At 39.4% G+C, this 20749-nt stretch overlaps 1 protein-coding gene across 1 annotated transcript in view; it reads left to right on the top strand.

The window, feature by feature from the left end:
• ANKRD31 (ankyrin repeat domain 31) overlaps positions 1-20749 on the top strand; it is an 80252-nt gene that overhangs the window by 20930 nt on the left and 38573 nt on the right. Inside the window, exons 10-15 of the mRNA XM_052778496.1 lie at positions 1991-2170; positions 5355-5497; positions 7932-8076; positions 13901-13962; positions 16273-16819; positions 17382-17630. Of these exons, the coding sequence (XP_052634456.1) occupies positions 1991-2170; positions 5355-5497; positions 7932-8076; positions 13901-13962; positions 16273-16819; positions 17382-17630 (1326 nt within the window). The remainder of the gene's footprint in view (positions 1-1990; positions 2171-5354; positions 5498-7931; positions 8077-13900; positions 13963-16272; positions 16820-17381; positions 17631-20749) is intronic.

Below are 20749 nucleotides of genomic sequence, written 5' to 3'. Positions count from 1 at the left end.
GAATACAGAATTTCCTCACTTAAGTGCTCACTCCAGCACCTTTAAGACTGGGGTCTTAAAAGTTTTTTTTTGTTTAAGCCCACTCAGTCTGAGTTTATCTGTGCACCTATAATCATTTAAACAGCTTACAAAGTTTGGAAGTATTTGAACTGTAACAGATACTTTATAGATCTTACAAAATATGAGTAATTATACCTCCAATTAACAAACCTTCTCTTTTGCAGGATTTTAATTATTCCCAGTGGAAGCACCATTTTTATGAGATTTAAAGTTGCATGCCTAAATGCTCATCTATTTCAAATTGACTTACTAGTTTCCACTCAAAAAACAAGCTGTTGGTTTTTTTAGCATGATTTCTGCAGAAAGAGTTGCACTGCCTATAAAGTTAGCTTCATGTTAATCCAATCTAGCAAGTTTACCTCCCTTTTGTATCAGACCTAGCAATCTAGAGTCTGAGAGTCATCTTAGTTTGGTAATTCACTGAAAAAACAGCCCCACAAAAAGTTTTGGTTTGGTTCAGCAAACGTTACTTGTTTTGCACAAGGTCAGGCACAAGGAAGGCGCTAGGGAAGGCAAGGTAGAAGTGACGGGAAATAGGTCCTCTTGAAGTAACACGTTAAATTGGGTTAAGTGTAACATAAAACTGCATCTTGTTCTGTGTATGTCTGTGTGGTCTAATCCCTCCTGAACTGCTTGGCTAGTTTAGACCAGCTTTGGCAAGGGACTACAGTATCTTAAATGATTACGGTCTTGCAAGGCTGGACAAGTAGAGGAGAGGGACTGTCCATGTGGTCAGCTGAGGGAAGATCCTGGGTAAACCTGTATCTATTATAGATTTTAAAACTCTACACAAAGTCAGGAACTTCAGAAGGTTGGGAATTAGTCTTACAGTGTATCACCATGTGCAAAACAGCAGAGACATCAGGCTTTGTGAGTTACAGCTCTAGGAGGACTATGTGTTTTAAGGTCATACTTAAAATGTCTATTTCTGACACCCAGGTGGAGTTTTAGGGCCAGTGAGCTGCATCTGCTACAGCTTGTGGAGAGGAGAAGTGTATATAGCCTGCTCTCCCAAGGTTTTTCATTACTAGATCAGTTAATGGCCTAGGCCATGCCTTGTGCTTTCCTGCCTGCAATCCTCCTGTCCTTTCCTTCTTCCCTTCTTTCTTCCCTTCCTGTTTTTCAGAAGAGGCAGTAGCCAGGGTACTCTTCTCCACAGTATGAAGGGATGCTGGGGTGGCACTGCTGGTGAAGTATAGAACAGCTCATCTATGTACTGGAAATAATTTCACCCAAGCTGAAAACTGTAATGAGTGCATAATGGGAGATAGTGTTTTGTAAAATAATAAATTAAAAATTAAAATTAGTATCTTTTACATTTTGTTTTTTACATTTAGGCCTCATATTCCCAAGCAACTGTTCACCTTTCACTCATTGCAGAAATGGCTGAGCTGGTTGTGAAGTAATGGGGAAAAGTAATCGGAGGGAGCTAATCTCAATCACTATCTTAGTGTAAATACTTCTTGCTCACGAGGTGGAGGTTTTAAAACATAAATAAGTACAAATGAACAGCTGAAAAATTTGACTTTTAAGAAAAGAAGAATTATTGAATAACTGACTAGCTATTGAAATGCTCATCTTGTAATAAATTGTAACCCAGAACAGCAGTTTTATCATCCTTAGGAAACAATGCACTTTGCAAAAATGTCATTAAAAAGGGAGAAGTCTAAACTTAACACACTTTTACAAAGTCATATTCCTGTGTGTTGAATTTCAGTTGGAGTTTTGTTATGGAATTCACTATAGTGTCTTGTATTGAATGGTATTGTTATTTAATTGGTACTGTGGTTTTTGAGGTATTAATTTCTACTAGATTAAACACGCATTTTTTCTCCAGAAAGCCTATTTACTAAATGTAATGTAAAGTGAAGCCAAAATAAGAGAGGAAAGATATTTTTCTGTTCGACAGATCTTTTACATTATTTTTCAGGACAAGAAGCTTTTCGAAGAAATTCTATAAGTCCTTTTTTCCCCATTTCACTTTCAACAATCAATAGGAGGAATATTTATGGTGAGACCTTACTGTATAGAGCTGTTGCTCAAGAAGATGTAGACCTTGTACGTAACATAATAAAAGCTGGTGGAAGTGTAAATGTTCAGGATTATGCTGGTAAGTTGCAATTGTATTAAAATGCTATTTTCAAAGCATTTCAAAACATATATTTACCTATAACTAATAAAAGTGCGTAATATGAGTTTGTGCAGTGGACAAGACTGTAGGTTTGTGACTAGTCAGTAGATTATTAAATTTTTATTGGTTTAACTTGGTAATTGTTCATGAGAAACTATATAGACCTATGTATAAAAGTATATCAAAAAAGAAAATTTTGCAAAAAAAAGCAAGCACTTAAAAAATTACAAAGTGATGCAATTAAGTTTACTTAGCCTTAATTCAACAATCCTGTGCATGCTTACCACAAAACAGTTCCTTAATTAAATAATCAACGTAATGTTTTTTAAAGATTTTTTTTTTTGGTCCATTTCAGCAGCCAACTTGAGATACCAAGATTTAGATTTTCCAGTTTAATTTTTCAAGGACTCTGATTTTGCCCCTTGCATCTTAAAGGAAGTTGTAGCTTCATAATTTATCACTGCTTTGATTTTGTACAGTTTTGAGTACTTGGTGTTTTGCATTTTTACTTCATCTTGTGCACCAAAAAAACCAGAATGACAAATAGTGGCCAGCTGTGAACGTTTTGACTGAAGCAATTCACCTTATCCAGGTTCATGTCTGATATTCTGTGTCAAAGACATTGCCACACCCTGAAGTATCAATTGGTTGGTTCAAATGTAAGACTGTTGTTCCCTATTTTGTTGTTCCCTGTTTTATCCATTAGGTTCTGATAAACTTCCATAACAAAAGACAAAATGATTTCACAGGCAGCTGACTCATTTGGTAGAAAACTTTGATTCATTCTTAGAGTGTTTCCATCCTGTGGAGTGGCTAGGATTTCAGAACTGTTCTGTGGGAACAAAAAAAAAGTGTTCTGCAGTTAAAGGCTACTGCATAATGCAGACATATAACAGACCAAAATTCAGGTAGAAATTCTCTGTCTTCTGGAATATATTGAGAGATAGATTGGGTCAGCAGCAAATTTCAGACTTTTACAGCATAGGACTGCTAGCATTTGAACTAACAGACTGACTCATAATGTGTGTTAACTTGTGCTAGAGGTAGATGAGAAAATATTTTGTTGGTGGGTTTCAAAGCCACGTGCTGACAACAGAGAAACGTCGATAGCATGGGTTCAGCTGCAGCCTCTGTGAGAAAGTGTAATAAAGTGCACTGGTTCCAGTTTTTGGCATCACAGCTGCTTCCTTTTTCTGCCTTTGCACATTGTGCCAGGCCACTGTTTCTTCATCCCCCAGACTCTGGCTGCTATTTTTTGGTGAGAAACGAGCACAACTGCACAAAATGTGTTCTAGTTGAACTTCTTGAAGAGATGAGAGGCTGGCCTGGCCCTACTTCTTTCTTTTTTAGTGAGGGAGGTCTAATCAGAAAGGAGTTGTCAGACCTGTGCCATTTTGAAATGCACTTCCTCTCACTCTCTTTGGGAATCATTGTTCTGATTATTATATTCCACCTGTGTGCCTTTTCTCTTCCTTCAAAGCCCTCCACCAGTGATTATCCATATCTTAGCCTAGTATTTTTCCTTATTCCTGTGCTACAGTACTCTGCTTCAGTACCTTACTGAGTTCTTGGGGTTTTTTTCAGGTTTTTTTTCTCCTTTTTATTTCCTGGACATCAGCACATAAGATATGAACAGAATGGTAGACAGAGATACTGCCTGTGCTCCAGTTTGAGTCTTGATTCACAGTGCCTTGGGGGAGCTGAAAAACAGTTGCAATGAAACCTGTGTTTCTCCTTGGTCTGGAGCATGCACAGTGTCCTTGGAGGATCATGTTGCTAAACTCTAATCATTATCAATTCAACTTGTTACAGGTTCAATTTTTCAGGGGCTTATTAGTATATCAGATAGAGGGTACTTTTTTACTGAGGGAGAAATAGGTAAAGTGAACTTTTTTTGTCCTCCCCTTAACAGATTTCAAGCTTTTGCTCCAGCATATGGAGTTACTAGAGTTTCATAATGAACTAGGCTCTATAAAATGCAAGTAAAATGTTTTACAGATGATACTGTTAAAAGCTATTAATCTTGAAGCACTGTCAACATTAGGCAATGTAGTTAAAACTTAGTTGAGATTCAAGCATTTGGGAACAAAGCCTAATAGCACAAAATTTTTTGACAACCTGATGCAGCATCCTGTGCCCATAATAAATGCAGTTCTATACAAATATACAATATTCTGGGTTGGGTGGTGCGTAAGAGAGCCTCAAGAGTTTCTCTTTCCAATGAAATTAAGATAATTTTGCTAAATGGGGGCAGAAGAGTCTTAATAAGCCTAATTCATATATTAATTCACATATTTAGTATGCGAGTTAAGCCCAGACAACCTTCTGATGATGGGAGATGGTTGAAGAGTAAGGCTGTCCATCAAAATGGTCTTCTGGAGGGCATGCTGGTTTGAGAGTTGGAAGACAGGAAGTGAAAGATCCTCTGTCTTTTTCCTTTAATTTTCTCACCCTACAAAAAACTGTAACATAATGAATGTTTAAGGAGCTGATGCAAGGCTATGCTAAACCCAGTTCAAAGACTTATATCCCATCTTTTATTTTTCCTCAACACATCCTTCATGGAGTAGAATTGTTCTGTGGGTCATGAAGCTCATGGTTTATCATCTTGGTTTATTCCATATAGCTAGGAATGGATATGGAATTTCAGTAAGGATTTTTCATTGCTTTCTTTGGAAATTGAACCATTCTTGGATAGTCTTAAAAAACATTTTTGTTTGGCACTAAAGACTCCAAGTCTTTATTTTGGCTCTTTTTTCTTACTTACCCTCTTCAGCATGGCTATGTAAATAAAAGAGTGCCATGAAAAATTACCTTATTCCTAAAATAGCATATATATTTTATTCGGGGAGAAATTACCAAGATGTAGGTGGAATAATTTTTATTCTTTTCTTTCATAACGGAACTATGAAATCTAAAACTAATATTGTTATAGCAGCACCTGGTTCTTCAGTAAGTGCAAATTTTGACAAAAGAATGAGATCTCCCAACCCTTGTGACTTTTTCCTAGACATTTCTTCATACCACTTATTGTAAAATGCATCAGTTTTTACCTTTTCAGTATACTCTCTGAAATATTTGTCAAATAAACAACCTAAAACTGAAATAAATTTGTATAAATTATTTCACCCAAATGTGAAATGCAGGTTTTTCTTTTTCATAGGCTGGACTGCACTACATAGAGCAAGTGTGGAAGGCTTTTACGGGATAGCAAATGAACTTTTGAAAGCAGGAGCTGATGTTAATGCTAGAGGAGATGAACAAATAACACCATTGCAAGATGCAGTTAAAGAAGGCCATTATAAGGTATATTCCAAATTGATCACAAATTATGGTTTAGGAATAGAAATTATTATTGTTGAGTCCAGAAGGTCACAAAATCCTTTTACATGTGGCTAGTCTTTTCAGATTAGGGGTAAATTCAGGAGCTTGCAAGTCCTTTCTGCCCAATTTCTGTTCAGACCATTTAGCACTTTACAAGATTTGTCCAAAAGCAGAAATTAATTGGTTTTCTAACTGTTTGGGACAATGGCTGAAGTACTGAGGAATAGATTGCTACTGTTTAATACTACTTGTTTCACTTACTTTATAATCACTTTGCAGAATAATTTATGACCTGAGCAGTCTTCTGGAGTTTTAATGACTTTTTTTCATGATTTAGTAAGCATGCATATACGGTGTACAGCCACAGCCGTGCACAGACATTTTTTGTGTATTAACACGTAGCATGGAGAGTTATGAAGACATGGCTTTATGTTTTGTATGGTCTTAAACAGAAAGTCAAACGAATAGTCAATGTTAATTAATTACAAGTTTTGTTGCCAAATGCTGTGGTTTCATAAGCCTGTGTCTGAATTGTGGATCCTCTTTCAGTTTGGCAGTGGTTGCCTCTGCCTGTCTGTGCATGTTCCTAGGGTGGCCCAGACTTATGTAAGAGTTCTGCATGTCCCCTTTACCTGCTTGCTGTTTCTTTCTCTAGATGTGCACATATGCTACCTAATATTTATTGATTTCCAAGATTTTTTAAATTTTTTGTGGAATGTAATAAGTTTTGTCCCTAAACATTTGCTTTCTTTTTGCTTCGCAATTGAGATAAGACAACCTGTTTCTCCCCAAGTCTTCCTGGAGCAAAGAGGAAGGGTGGACTTTTGGTTAATAATTTTCTCTGAGACTTGAGAGCCCCAAGCTTGGTTTTCAGCTTGTGGATCACAGACTCTTGTGGGTTCATGAAATAGTTCTGAGTTCTGTGGAGTTACCTAAGACACCATGTCTGTGGTTATGCATGAAGGACTCTGCATCTCCGTAAGCGATATTTAGGGGTCAGCAACTTGAATGATATTGGAAGAACACTGATTGCAGCTAGGTCACTTGAGGCACACCAACATTATTCAACACAGACCTGTGTTAGAGTTATGTGAGCTGCTATATCCACAGGGAATGGTACTACACAGTGGCGCTGATTTACTCCGGAGCAGTACAGTTGTATCACTGCAGTGGTCTGTCAGACTTAATTTTTGTTGTTTCTGACTAGGAATAAAATAGTGATAGTGATTCAGTAATGTGACTTTTGGTAACATGGTATTTAGAGCTGTTTCCTTCAAAGCTACCTTCTCTGTGTGAAGTTATTATTGTAGATTGGAAACACACCTTTTGACTGCTTTATCCCTTTATGCACCTGCAATGTGGCAAAGTTAATTTCTTATTTCAGAAAAATGGTAACTATATGAAAGACTTTCTAATAGTACAGTTGAGGGAGAGAGCATACAAGTGTGATGTGTAGCTAAAGATCTCATTAAGGAAGAAGAGTTCTCAACATTACTTGTTGAAAAAATCCATAGGTTTGGGACAACTTGTGAAGCCTAAGAGAGTTTTTGCTGTGGATTGAACTCTTTTTTATTTGCTCTGTTGTTAGGAGAATGTATGATTGAGAAAACTTCACTAGCAATTTTCTCAGTAGCAATCTGGTTAGAAGTAATGAGGGACTTTACATGCATGGGTGAAGGATGTGAGCCAAGCTCAGTCTGAAATGATAACAGATGCTGAAGAGAGAAAGGCACGGGTACAAGTAAAACCACAGTAGTGCTGGAATAAGCTTCCAGGGTTACCCACAGAAAGGAAGTAATCAGATTGTAAATTTCCCGTGTCTTAAAAAAGTATTCTGCAAAGGTAGATGGAACATTTTGCTAAAGTGATAATTTCTTGCATAACAACAGAATCAGGCTTTATATTTGTACAGAAATCATAATGTTGGTAAGACCATCTAAGTGGGTTTCATTTGGCCAGATGTATGTTGTACATCTGAAATAGCTGTCAAAGCTTCCCTTTGCAGTCACAGCAGTCACAATAGACACACGTAGAGCACGATTTATTTTCTCCTAAAGTGGGTATCCTAAATAGATAAGCTGACTCATACCCTAAAATCACCTGTTATTTTCCACCAGTTAAGAGCTATGGGAGGTTGAGTCCTACCCTATATTTTGGGAGCCCTTGGCTTAAGGCATCAGTTTAATAACTGGAATGAATTTATAAAAATGAAAAATAATAAGACTACAGAATAACGATGCATCTAGGGGAATGCTTGGGGTATATTAACTAGAATAGAGAGGGGTTATTTATCATAGGCCTTAGATTTGGATTTAGTTGCTCATGTCATCGAGTACAAGAGAGAGAAGCGGGTATAAGGAATGAGTATGGAAAATACTGTCAGAAAAGAAACAATCTGAAAAACTTATTTTTCTAGATGGCAGAGTTACTACTTTGGTATGGAGCTGATCCCTTATTAAAAAATGAGATGGGAAGGTGTGCATTAGAAGAAGCTTCTGACCCATCTATGAGGAAACTGCTTAAAAGCTATGTAGCAGAATGCAGAAGACATTCAGTATCAGGTAGGAGAGAATTATTCTGACATATCATCACCACTAGATGGAGGAATTCAGAACATCTGTTGCACTATCTTTCCTTAGTTACTGCTAGTAATTCCATGGGCTTCACTGTCTGATGCCTGAGTACTCCTTGCCCAGCACAGTTGTTGCGCATTGGCGAAGTATAAAAGATAATGATGTCCAGCTTTTTCTTGAGCTGGAGCTACCTTTAAATGTGAAATGAAGATGTGACGCACAATAGTTGTTGCCTATGTAAATGTAAGATGGGGCATGGCTGGACTTCCTGATGGTTGAGGTATGGCTAAGAGCTGGGGATAAAATTTAGTTCTAAACTGGCATAGAGACTGAATTTTGAAGGATCTGTAAGATGAAAAATGGAGGATCTAGGATTAGATCTAGATCTTAGGGGTTGCCAAGCCTTAACTGCTTATCCATAACTGCTAGTGTTAGGGCTAGGACTGGGATAGTATTGCTGTAGGTAATAGCTTGTGAGTTTGCAAGGGGTTGGTAGCTGAAAATCTTGGCTAAGATGAGAGTTGGATCTTGTACAGTCTTAGCAACTCAGTTGAAAAGAAGGTTCAGAAGAGGCTGGTTGATCAGGGGCAGCTCCAAAGAAGTGCCACAGGATAAGCCTTGGTTAGAGTTAGAATTAGGACTAAAGGAAACCAATGGCCCAGTGCGGGCTGTGGCATGTTTAAGTGTGAAAGGGGTCCCCAGCCCTTGGACTATTACCTGTTATTGCTCTTCCATGTGAGTGGTGATGAAGCCACAATGCATAGTCCAAGAGCAATCAGATTTCAGGGCCTTGAGACAGTTGGTAAGGGAATCTGGCACACAGGTAGTTTTTTCCTCTGTCCTTCCAGTTGCAGGCAGCTACATTGGAAGAAACAGACAGACCCACTCTATCAATGCATGGCTCCATGGCTGGTGTCACCACCACAATTTTGCGTTTTTCGATAATGGAGTGGTCTACACAGCACCAGGCTTGCTGGTGTCAGATGGGATTCACCTTTCTCAAAGGGGGAAGAGGTTCTTTGCTCATGAGCTGGCAGGGCTCATTGACAGAGCTTTAAACTAGGCTAGAAGGGGAAGTGCGATAGTATCAGGCTTGCCTGTGACAAGTTGTGGGATGACACACCAAGGTAAGAGAGATGAGGTGCTAGTGACGGCCCTCAGCCTATTGCTCTGAGATGTGCTGGGTACACTGAGTACACTTGGAAGTCTTATGGAGATGAGCTGGGGGCTCCTGAGGTAATAGGAGGTAATAGGGAAATGCCTCAAAGGAATTAAGATGTGTTCCTCTAAAAAGGTGGCGTGGCCAACAGCCTAGCTGAAGTGCCTCTGCACCAATGCATGCAGCATGGGCAGCAAACAGGAGGAGTTGGAAGCCACCGTGCTGCTAGAAAGCTACGACCTAGTTGCCATTACTGAAACTGGGTGGGATGAATCCCATGACTGGAGTGCGGCTGCCAGTGGCTACAAGCTGTTCAGAAGGGTCAGATGAGGAAGGAGGGGCGGAAGGGTTGCCCTCTACGTCAAGAAATGGATAGATTGTGAAGAGCTGTCTCTGAAGAATAGCCATGAACAGGTTGAAAACTTGTGGGTAAGAATTAGAGACTGAGGCAACAAAGGGAACCTTGTGGTTGGTGTTTACTACAGGCTGCCCAATCAAGCGGAGCCTATTGCCAAAACCTTCTTACTCCAACTACAGGAGGCATTGCACTCACAGGCTCTCATCCTGCTGGGGGACTTCAACCACGCCGGCATCTGCTGGAAAAGTGGCATGGCAAGCTGTAGGCAATCCAGGAGACTCCTGGGGTGCATTGAGGATAACTTCTCAAGCCAGGTAATAGACAGCCCTGCCAGAGTGGATGTGATACTGGACCGGACGGTCACCAGTGCAAGTGAGCTAATTTGTGATGTCAAACTTGGGGGCAGCCTGGGTTGCAGTGATCATGCACTGGTGGAGTTCACAGTCCTGAGGAATATGGTTCAGGCAAAGAGTAAAGTCAGGACCCTGAATTTTAGGAAAGCAAACTTCCAGCTGTTCAAGGAGATAGTCAATAGAACCCCCTGGGAAACTGCCCTGATGGACAAGAAAGCAGAACAGAGCTGGCAGATCTTTAAGGACGCTTTCCACAGAGCACAAGAGCTCTCAATCCCCAGGTGTAGGAAATCAGGGAAGGACGGGAGGAGATGGGCACGGATGGGCTGAGAGCTGCTGGTCAAACTAAAGGGCAAGAAGGAAATACACAGGCAGTGGAAGCAGGGACAGGTATCCTGGAAAGAGTATAGGGACATTGCCCAGTTGTGTAGGGGTGAGATCAAGAAGGCCAAGGCATGGCTGGAGCTGAACTTGGCAGGGGATGCAAAGAATAATAAAAAGGGCTTCTATAGGTCTGTCAGTCTGAAAAGGAAGGTCAAAGAAAGGGTACCCCCCTCGATGCTCATGACTGGCAAACTGGTGACAACAGAAGAGGAGAAGGCTGAGGTACTGAACAACTTTGCTGCCTCAGTCTTTGCTGGCAACTTCTCTTCCCACACCTCTCAAGTGGATGGACTGCAAGACAGGGACTGGGGCAGCAAAGTCCCTCCCACTCATAAGAGAAGATCAGGTTCATGACCACCTGAAGAGCCTGAACATATGTAAGTCTATGGGACTTGAGGGTATGCATCCAAGAGTCCTGAGGGAATTGGCTGATGTAGTTGCCAAATCACTCTGCATAATATTTGAAAAGTCATGGCAGTCAAGTGAAGTTCCATGTGACTGGAAAAAGGGAAATATTGCACCCATTTTTAAAAAGGGTAGAAAGGAGGACCCTGGGAACTACCGGCCTGTCAGCCTCCCCTCTGTGCCTGGGAAGATCATGGAACAGATCCTCCTAGAAGCTATGCTAAGGCACATGGAGGACAGAGAGGTGGTTCAAGACAGCAAGCATGGCTTCACCAGGGGCAAGTCTTGTCTGACCAATCTAGTGGCCTTCTGTGATGGAGTGACTACATCAGTGGACAAGGAAAGAGCTACGGATGTCATCCATCTGGACTTCTGTAAGGCCTTTGACACAGTCCCCCACAACATCCTTCTCTATAAATTGGAGAGATACAGATTTGATGGATGGACTGTTCAGTGGATGAGGAGTTGGTTGGATGGTCGCATCCGGAGGGTAGTGGTCAACAGATCAATGTTCAGATGGAGATCAGTGACAAGTGGTATCCCTCAGGGGTCCGTATTGGGACTATTTAATATCTTCATCAGTGACATAAACAGTGGGGTCAAGTGCACCCTCACAAAATTTGCACAACACCAAGCTGAGTGGTGTGGTTGACATGCCTGAGGGACAGGATGCCATCCAGAGGCACCTGGACAAGCTTGAGAAGGGGGCCAATGTGAACTTTATGAGGTTCAACAAGGCCAAGTGCAAGGTCCTGCACATGGGTCGGGGCAATCCCAAGCACAAATACGGGCTGGGCAATGAGTGGATTGAGAGCAGCCTGCAGAGGACTTGGGGGTGTTGGCTGACGAGCTCAACATGACCCAGCAATGTGTACTTGCAGCCCAGAAAGCCAACTGTATCCTGGGCTGCATCAAAAGAAGTGTGGCCAGCAGGTTGAGGGAGGTGATTCTGCCCCTCTACTCTGATCTGGTGAGACCCCACCTGGAGTACTGTGTCCAGCTCTGGAGTCCTCAGCACAGGAAAGACATGGACCTGTTGGAGCAGGTCCAGAGGAGGGCCACAAAAATGGTCAGAGGAATGGAACACCTCTCCTGTGAGGACAGGCTGAGAGAGTTGGGGTTGTTCAGCCTAGAGAAGAGAAGGCTCTGGGGAGACCTTATAGTGGCCTTTCAGTGCTTAAAGGGGGCTTATCAGAAAGACTGCCCAGAGAGCAAGAATGAAAGGTTGCCCAGAGAGGTGGTAGATGCCCCATCCCTGGAAACATTCAAGGTCAGGTTGAACGGGGCTCAGAGCAACCTGAGCAACCTTTCAGGACATGGTTTAGTGGGCATGGTGATGTTGGGTTGACGGTTGGACTCGATGATCTTAAAGGTCTTTTCCAACCTAAACGATTCTATGATTCTATGGTCTAGTTGAAGATGTTCCGGCTCATTGCATGGGTGTTGGACTAGATGACCTTTAAAGGTCCCTTCCAACCCAAACCATTCTATGATTATATGATTCTATAAGTTTAGAGTCAGGGCAGTATGAGTAGGCAGGAGTTACTGGCTTCAAATGTGAGTGAAACCAGGGTTAATGCTACTTTAAGAGATTAGCCTGACAGGGACTGCTGTATTTGGGAGGTGCCATGATTAGAGGTTAGGGCTGCAGCCACCAAAGGTCATCTAGATATTCTGAGCCTTACAAAGATTGGTGGGCTAAAGATACGTTCAAAATTATGGTTTGGATTAGGGTTTGGTTTAATCAGTGCTCAATAGCTGGGCCATTGGCCTTAATTTGGGACTAAGACTGGCAGGATCCATTGGACTAACAGTGATCCTAAGGCTAGGGTTAACATCCGGCATGCCAGATTCTCTGAAGTGGTGGAGAAAGAGTTGCCATGCTGTGAAATGCCTGTTAAATTTAAAGCTGGTTCCAGCATGGGTTGTTGGGTGAATCTCCGGGCTGGGGTTGGGGTTCATGTTGCAGTACAAAGTAACAAAGGGTGATGAACTAGATTTTTTTCAATATGGTGTAGCTAATCTAGGTTTAAGAACATACTGGCCAGAAGTAAATGCATAGAGTTGCATGGATTAAGTAAGTATATTAATATATAGGGTAAGATCTTGGTAGCTGCTGTACTCTTTTTATGCCATTTTGTCAGCACAGAGGGTAGCTGGAAAGCTAAAGCAAACCACTAGCAAGGAGGTGACTTGCTGCTGGGCAATATCCCTGCCTATTTTTACACCAGTGACTTGGCTTTAGCTCCTCTATCCCTTTCCCTGCCCAAATATGCTATACAGGGAAAGATGTAAGCTAGGCTATCATTCCACCATCACTAGCTTCAGAAAAGTCTCTTGGGGATCAGGAAAGCCTGTTAGAAGTTAGGGAATGTTGACGCGGAAGTCACGGACACTGCACACAATCAATATGATCAAGCAGATGCCACTTTGTTGTCAAAATAGCTCGGTTTATATACTCATTCTGGTTCCTGTTCACGCATAAGCTGATTAAAGATTGGTTAGCATGTGTTGTCCACGCGCCTAGTTACACCTAATGATTGGTTATATCAACGCTGTACATGCGCATAAACATAAGACATAATTGGTTATATTAACTAAAACATGCGAAACTTGTCTCAGTCTAATTGGTCAAGATAAACTGCCGAATTGAGGTTCTTCGTGCCAAGTTCCCTTTATCGTGGAATGCGCACCTGTGTTCTTCTAATTGGCATCTTTCTTTTTTTGTCTTCTTGTTTATTCTGTTCAAGGCCTTGTAAAGGCATCTGGAACGCTCTTGTGACCGTTAGCTAAATATGTGTCCACAACAAGGGAAATGTAGTAGCTCCTTTAAGTTTCAAAAAGAATTGCTCAGGTCACTAATGTTCGAAAAAATTTGGAAGTGTAATGTCATACTTTACTATCACCTGTCCTGGTTTGTACAAGATGCCATCTGCAACAAAGATTAGACTCCCAAGATTTTAATTTGTTTTATATATTGATACGTTTTAGATTTTAATAAAACACTTATGGCTTGATAATTTTTCTGGATAGCTAAATGTGGTAAGTACTGTTACACACAAGATTGTGGACACAAGATGGTACATATGTAAAGTAAAGAATTAAGGTCTCTTTTCAATTCTGGTTTCTTTCTGTCTTTCCATTTAATTTCAGGTGGAGATGATTCAAAGAATATGTTAAATACTCAAAGTGTAGAGGATACAATCCTGCACCAGGTACATCTTTACAAAGAATCAAGGTGTTAATTCGATGCTGAACTGTTAAAGGCTTGCTAGCAGTCTTCAGTAAACTAAAGCAGATGACTATTTCTGAAATGTGTTTTAAAACCAGCACATAATGTACTAGATGCTTCATACCTAGCAGGGACTGAAACAGTGATATTCAATGTTATGCCAATGGCAAGCAGTTGCTGACCCTTACTGGTACCTGGGATAAGCTGCAGCCTCATGGAGGTGCAAGACAGAGGCAATCAGCTGCCTCTCGTGAACAGTGGTTCTTCCTGAGTTTTTGCAAGTGCTGCAGAGGTAATATACAGCAAGCATCAGTGCCTCTTTGTACTTGCAGAAACCTGACTGAAACTGCAGGATGTTGCCTGGCTTGTAGCAGTAGGATAGCTGCTTCTTGCCTCTGTAGTGGGTTGTGTTGGGTTTCAACAGGAAAGGGTTAGGGAGCCACTGTCTTGCATAGGGGTTTTACAGTTATGCACAGACCTCATTAAGATGCGGGAGCTTGTCTCACATGAAAACAAGACACCATGATCAGTCACTTGGATCGTAGTGTGTTTGCATACAGCACAACAGCTTTTAGCATTAAAAGCTGTACTCTCTCCCTCTTGTTTTCTCGCCTTTGAATAATGATAACTGGTAATATCTGAAACATATAATGCTGTGTGTACAGACACTTTATTCTTGCTTCCTAAAGTTTTATGTTACTCACAGTAGTGCAGTCTACGGTGTCCTTAGAAATATTATGCTATAATGGCATCCATGGTGTATAGTCTTAGATTACACTTTAAAACATTAGTTGATTGTTGAAGGATATTGTCCAAGTAGAAGGTGGTGTAAACATTTTACTGGAAAAACCTATTACTGTGGCTGTGTAACTGGTGATTTCAATAGTTGTGTGAGTTGTTGCAGTGTTTGTGTTCTGTTTCTATCTCCAGATTCAAAGTAATCAACAGGATAATTCTAGTTAGTCATTGGCCTTTGGAGCAGTTTTGTTGTGAGATTACCATGAGTTAATTCTGCATGTTTTTGCTGTGTTATTTCTCTTTCTTTATAATTTCCTAGAATCATTGCAGCCAGGTTTGCCAGAAATGTGAAACTGTAGCTCTGGTATACGACCACAGAAGCAATGTAGTTTTAATTCTTTAGAGGCAGAGCATTAATTCGAAACTAGTTCAATTTTCAGAAATAAATAAAAGTGTAAAGCACTTCAGTAACATTTATCATTGGATTTCACCCATTAATTTTTACACTTTTATATACATATTTCTTAGTTCCTTGATTTCTTTGTCCTGCTGTCTTAACAAGCTGCTCAGGCAGAGGAAATCAATTACTTTTGTAATAGCACAGTTTTCTTTCGGTATATAATAAAGCAATTTATCAGAAAATGAAATTAAGTATATGGCCTGTTTTGTAGATAGAATTAAATGCAGATGGCACAGTTCAACATGATAATACTAAAGCATCAAAAGAAATTTTGCTAAAAATGAGCAAAGCAGAAAAACAAATTTGGTGAAATATACAAAAAATAAAGTTCTTCAGGATTCTGAAGGCAGAAGACCAAATGAAAAAAAAATACAATTTCAAAAAAGACAAATAGATCTGCTATTCTTATAGCAGAGGCTACAGCCAAGAGTAAAACTATTCAGAAATAATGTCTCGTGTTAGATGGACCTCATGTTTAGGTCCACTTACAAACCAAGGAACAGTAAAATTACAGAAAACGTATTTCCCTGATGCTCTACCTAATGAAATGCGCCACACTATTGCTGTTTCTAATCACAGTTGCTGCATCCCAGTTAGTGTTGTAGGAAAACTGAGCTAAGTCAGACAGAATTGCAACAGGAGCATGAATTCAACAGTGGTGACAGTGAAAATTCATTTACAGAAGAAACAGGCAGAACTAGTGGAAGCTCAGCAACTTCTGTTGTAACAGGGGAGGAGATCACCAGCTGGTGTTGTCCCACATCAGTGGTTTCTGGAGAAAGTGTCTGCACAGTATTCTCAGACTACTGATTTAACAGAACTCGATTCTCAGTCAACACTTACTTTGATTTCCTCTCACAATGTATTTGTTTTAAAGTTACAACAGGAGGTCAAGAGTTACGATAGTGATCAACGTAGTCTCAAGCGGAGTAACAGTAGTAGTTTGAGTGACAGGAATCTAAATACTGATATGAGAATACCTTCAGAACGAATTATTTTTTTGCAAAACTTGACAAATCAAGTTAAATCTGATGTTGACGGAAGCAAAATTAATGGATTGGCTCTAAGTTTAAAACTCTCTTTGCCTTTGAACAGATTTCCTTACAGACAGATGACTCTGAACCAGCATGTGCAAATCTTACGGATTCAGACAGCACGGACATGTTGCAACAGATTATTGTAAATGAGGTGCAAAACATTTATACTAATGTATCTGAAGGTGGAACCAGCTGCACTGAACAGACACTTCAAGCAAATGCAGAAACATTGTTAGCACATGAGCTTTTAGCAGCTACTGATAGCGAAAGTGTTTCTGGAAGTCCTTACAATTCTACCAGTGGTGTACTAAGCACCGTTAAACAAAAGGCTCCACAACCAGAGAAAGGAGGGAGGATCCTTCTTGATGCAGAAGAAAGTGTTGAAGGATGTCACATGGAAACTGAAAATGCTGGTAGTTTAGAGATCGAGCCTATAGCTTTACAACTCCATGAAAAAGACACACTTCAAATTAGGCAAAAGACAGAGGATTTTCAGGAGACCAACTCAAAAGCAGATTTGCATTTTGGTGTTAATGCAAACAGCAAGTCTCTTTATTTATTTCAGGTTGTGGAAAATATGCAGAAAGAAACCTCCCAGAAAACAGGTGCCATGTTTTGTTTGAAAATAATTATTTTATGAGTTTGTTGTAAGCATTCTGTGTATTTTATTAGAAAAAAACAGCCGTTGGTCTCCAGAGAATTTATTTTGCCATAAATAAACAGCAGACACATGGAAAGTTTTGTGGTACAGTCCACTATGCAAGGTTAACTAGTTAGTAATTATTGCTTTGTATTTGGGGGGGCTGTTTTATATCCAAGTCCACATTGTATTTACCAAAATGTAACCGCAATGGTCATTACAATAGTTAGAATGAAATACTTAAGTACCTTAATTTTTTTAATATCTAAGAATCAATAAAGGTCATTTTTTCACAAAATAATTTTTGAATTATTTTGGATTCAATCTCAGTAGTTTAACATACGGTGAATAGTGGATAAAGGATTTGTTATGTTAAAGTATTTTCAAAAGTTGTGTGAGTTACTGTGGGCATTTTTTAACCTGGACTAGGTGGTCATTTTGACATTTGTTTTAATATCAGTTATAATTTCTGAAATTACTGAGTATTAAACCATGGATACTCTTACGTTCTTTTGTTAAACCAACAGATGAAGGAGTGTTTGCTGGAGTAAATGGAACAGAAGGCACTGAAAAAAATGGAGAAGAAGGAAATGCAAAGACCAACGTGCTTTCACACTTTACTGAAACAGAAGAAGTCCAAACTAAAAGAGTAAGATTAGACCCTCAGGAGACAAGCCAGAAGGCAGCCTCATATTCCAGTAGCAGCACAAACAAGCTTTCATGTAATCAATCACAATTCAGTCAAGCATCAGAACAGCAAACATCCATGAAATCAGGTGAAAAGTTAATAATATTTTATAAAAACAGTGGAGTTTTTTTCCAGACGTACATGAAGAAGGCTTTTTGTAACACATGAGGGAACGTTTGAAAAAAAAATACATAGCATGTTGAGCAAATACTCTAGTGAGTTCCAAATACTTGAAATATTTCCAGAACTTCTGTACTCCATTTTATAGAATGCACATACTAACTCTGTTTTAGTTATGTTACATTCATTAGTCTTTCAGCATTGCGGTTGAGAAGATGCAGGATCGTAACTGAGAGCTTAAAATAACATTAAATTGATCCTTAGTTAACCATGTAACATAAATGATCATTTAAAATAACAGTAAATTGGTCCTCAGTTAACTATTTTACGTATCACAGATCAAAGAAGAAAACTTGGCTCTCCAAATATTGGGTACACATATATCGACTTATAGACTATATCCTCATCAGGCACAAATCAGCAGAGGCTCTGATGGTACTGGTACATTTGGTTTTAGCTGTAGTATAGAAACAAATCTACTTATATGAGGATAAGGATCTAGCATCCTCCAGTAGTTATATTCTCCTCTGCTTGCACATACAGCTTTCTGTTTAGCAATTTCATCCCATGTCTAAGACTTGCATTTATCTTGTAACCTTACGATCACAATAGAGCCCTGGTCCAACTGATTACTCATCATAACCCCCAAGTATTTTTCACTTACTGCTTTTTTGGTAAATCTGGCAGTCATCTTGTGTACTTTGATTCTTTCTGGAACCAGAGAACCATAGCACTCAAGACTTACTGAAAACAAAACCTGAGTTCAGATGGGATCCCTCCTCTCTTAAAACTTTTAAATGTAATATATCTGGACTGCTGATTCAAAAATGCATATCCTCCTATCATCTGGCATTCTCCTTAACTTTTGTTGAAATGAAAAGAACTGTGTCATTAGATGGTAGGATTTCTTGTGTAGCTTTGCCTTGATACAGAATAGAGTATTTGTCTATTCTGATTATCTTAGACAATTCTGTCATTTCTCTCTAGTAATTAAGAGTTTGGGAATTATTTTTTCTGGTTTTGATAGATCTTAAAATACTGCCTTCTTAGGACCTTCACTGTCTGTGACTGTCTCCTTGTATTTTTTTGTTTTCCACAGCAGTTTTCTACAACTCTATTTATATTTGCTACCATTCACTTCTCATATTTTGACTTCTCATTTACCGTTGCTCTCTAATTCCCTTCCTAAGCCAGGTTAGTTTTTGAATCAGTGCAGCTTTTCGTCTTTAGTTTGGGATATGTTGTGAAATACTTCCTAGCTATTATTAATATTTTTCTGCTGACATTTTTTCTTCAAACTGTTTTTTATTTATAATAATTTCCAACTCTGTGAAACTTTCCCTTTCAAATAACTACTGTGTCAGTGTAAATGTATGGGCTGTATATACATACATAGGAAAAGGTATTTTTTATATATATAGGTTTATAGAAGTATGTGTGAATGCATGTGTATTTGTGTGTGGATATAACATTTGATTTATTTTTTCCAAGTGTGTGCAGCAAAAAATCTTAGTTTCGTCCTTGGACTGCAGTTATGTGTTGCTGGCGTCTATTGGTCAAACTTTGGTTGCCTTTGAGTGGGATGTAAATGAATGCTAGCATTAAGTATATGATATATATTTTGAAAACCAGTGGGATTCATGCTCCTACATCCATTAAATGTTTTTAAAACGAGTGTACATAACAGTGTGTATACCTAAAATAATATATATAACAAATATACATGCCCACCTGTACATGCACACACAATATGGACAAATACATCTGCACCCATACTATCAACATACTGATTTGTTTACCTCTTTTTCTTGTTTGCTTAGTACCTTTCTTCTCTTTGGGGACTTTGTCTGGATGCTCACCAGTCATATCAATTGTATTAAGGAGTCATCAGCCAATCTCTGCAATGTCCTGTAACACATAACAAAAAACATTCAGGAAACTGTGTGAAGTTCCTGCTGATCCTTTTCTCTTTGATAGTCACAGTCTTCTTGTCCTCTTCTGTCTTCAGCTGTACAGAATACTGCTTCCTCTTCCTGTCTCAGGTGGTTGCTAGTTTTCAACCCATCTTAAGTTCCTGCTCTCTTGAGTTTCTGGACTGCAAGCTCCTGTTTTCTTTTGGAAGTTGAAGGGAGAAAGAAAGGAGTAGGTGCTTCTTGTTACTTACTGCTCTCCAGTATTTGGCAGTGTCAGTACTTAGCTTTCCTATCCCAGATTGGTTCCTTCTGTTGCAGAAATGCCTTTTTATTTCATTCTGGAAAAAAATCCATGGTATATCTGATACATGTCATCATCCACTGCTAATTATTGGAAGAATAAACATTGAACATAGAAATTATTCCTTTCCCTACAGTTGCTCTTTTTTGTAGCTCCTATATTCCTGCTCAATCTTTATAATAAGGTCTATGTGCATTAATACATTTTTGGATTTTTTTCCTTTATGTTTTTTGCCTCCTATATATACAATTAGGATTTTAAAAAAACTTTATTCCAAACATGTGTCTTACATTTTAGTCTCCTCTGGAATAGCATTTCACAGATTACTTTTTTGCCACAAAGGAGATTCTTCAGGTAATATTTTATTCTGCTAAAATTTAATTATTTCCTTCATCCCAGGAGAATGTTGCCATTTGAGAGGTGATGCGAGAAAGTATAGCCCTTCATACAGTTGGAGGCATTAATAGCTTTGGAGACCAGGACAATGGCATTCAGATTACAGCAGAAAAAAAGTGGAAGATGGGATAAGGTTTTCTGACTTGTGGGGTTTTGGGATTTTTTGCTCTCTCATGCCTTTTCTTCATTAACTGGCTTTCATATCTCATCTGATTATTCCTGTGTCCCAGTGGTCTTCCTCATATTATTCTATTCTGAGTAAAAATATTTTCTTCCTAAATGAAGCTGTGTCACTTTCATCTACAGTCAGTCACTTACTAGGCTCTCAACATTCCTATTCTGCTTATACAGATGTGTCCTGGTTTCAGCTGGGATAGAGTTAATTGTCTTCCTAGTAGCTGGTACAGTGCTATGTTTTGAGTTCAGTATGCGAAGAATGTTGATAACACTGATGTTTTCAGTTGTTGCTTAGTAGTG

The sequence above is a fragment of the Harpia harpyja genome, chromosome Z (assembly GCF_026419915.1).
Source record: "Harpia harpyja isolate bHarHar1 chromosome Z, bHarHar1 primary haplotype, whole genome shotgun sequence".
NCBI classification, from domain to species: Eukaryota; Metazoa; Chordata; class Aves; order Accipitriformes; family Accipitridae; genus Harpia; species Harpia harpyja.
The sequence above is the reverse complement of the archived record's forward strand: the minus strand, read 5'-3'. Positions and strand labels throughout refer to the sequence as shown.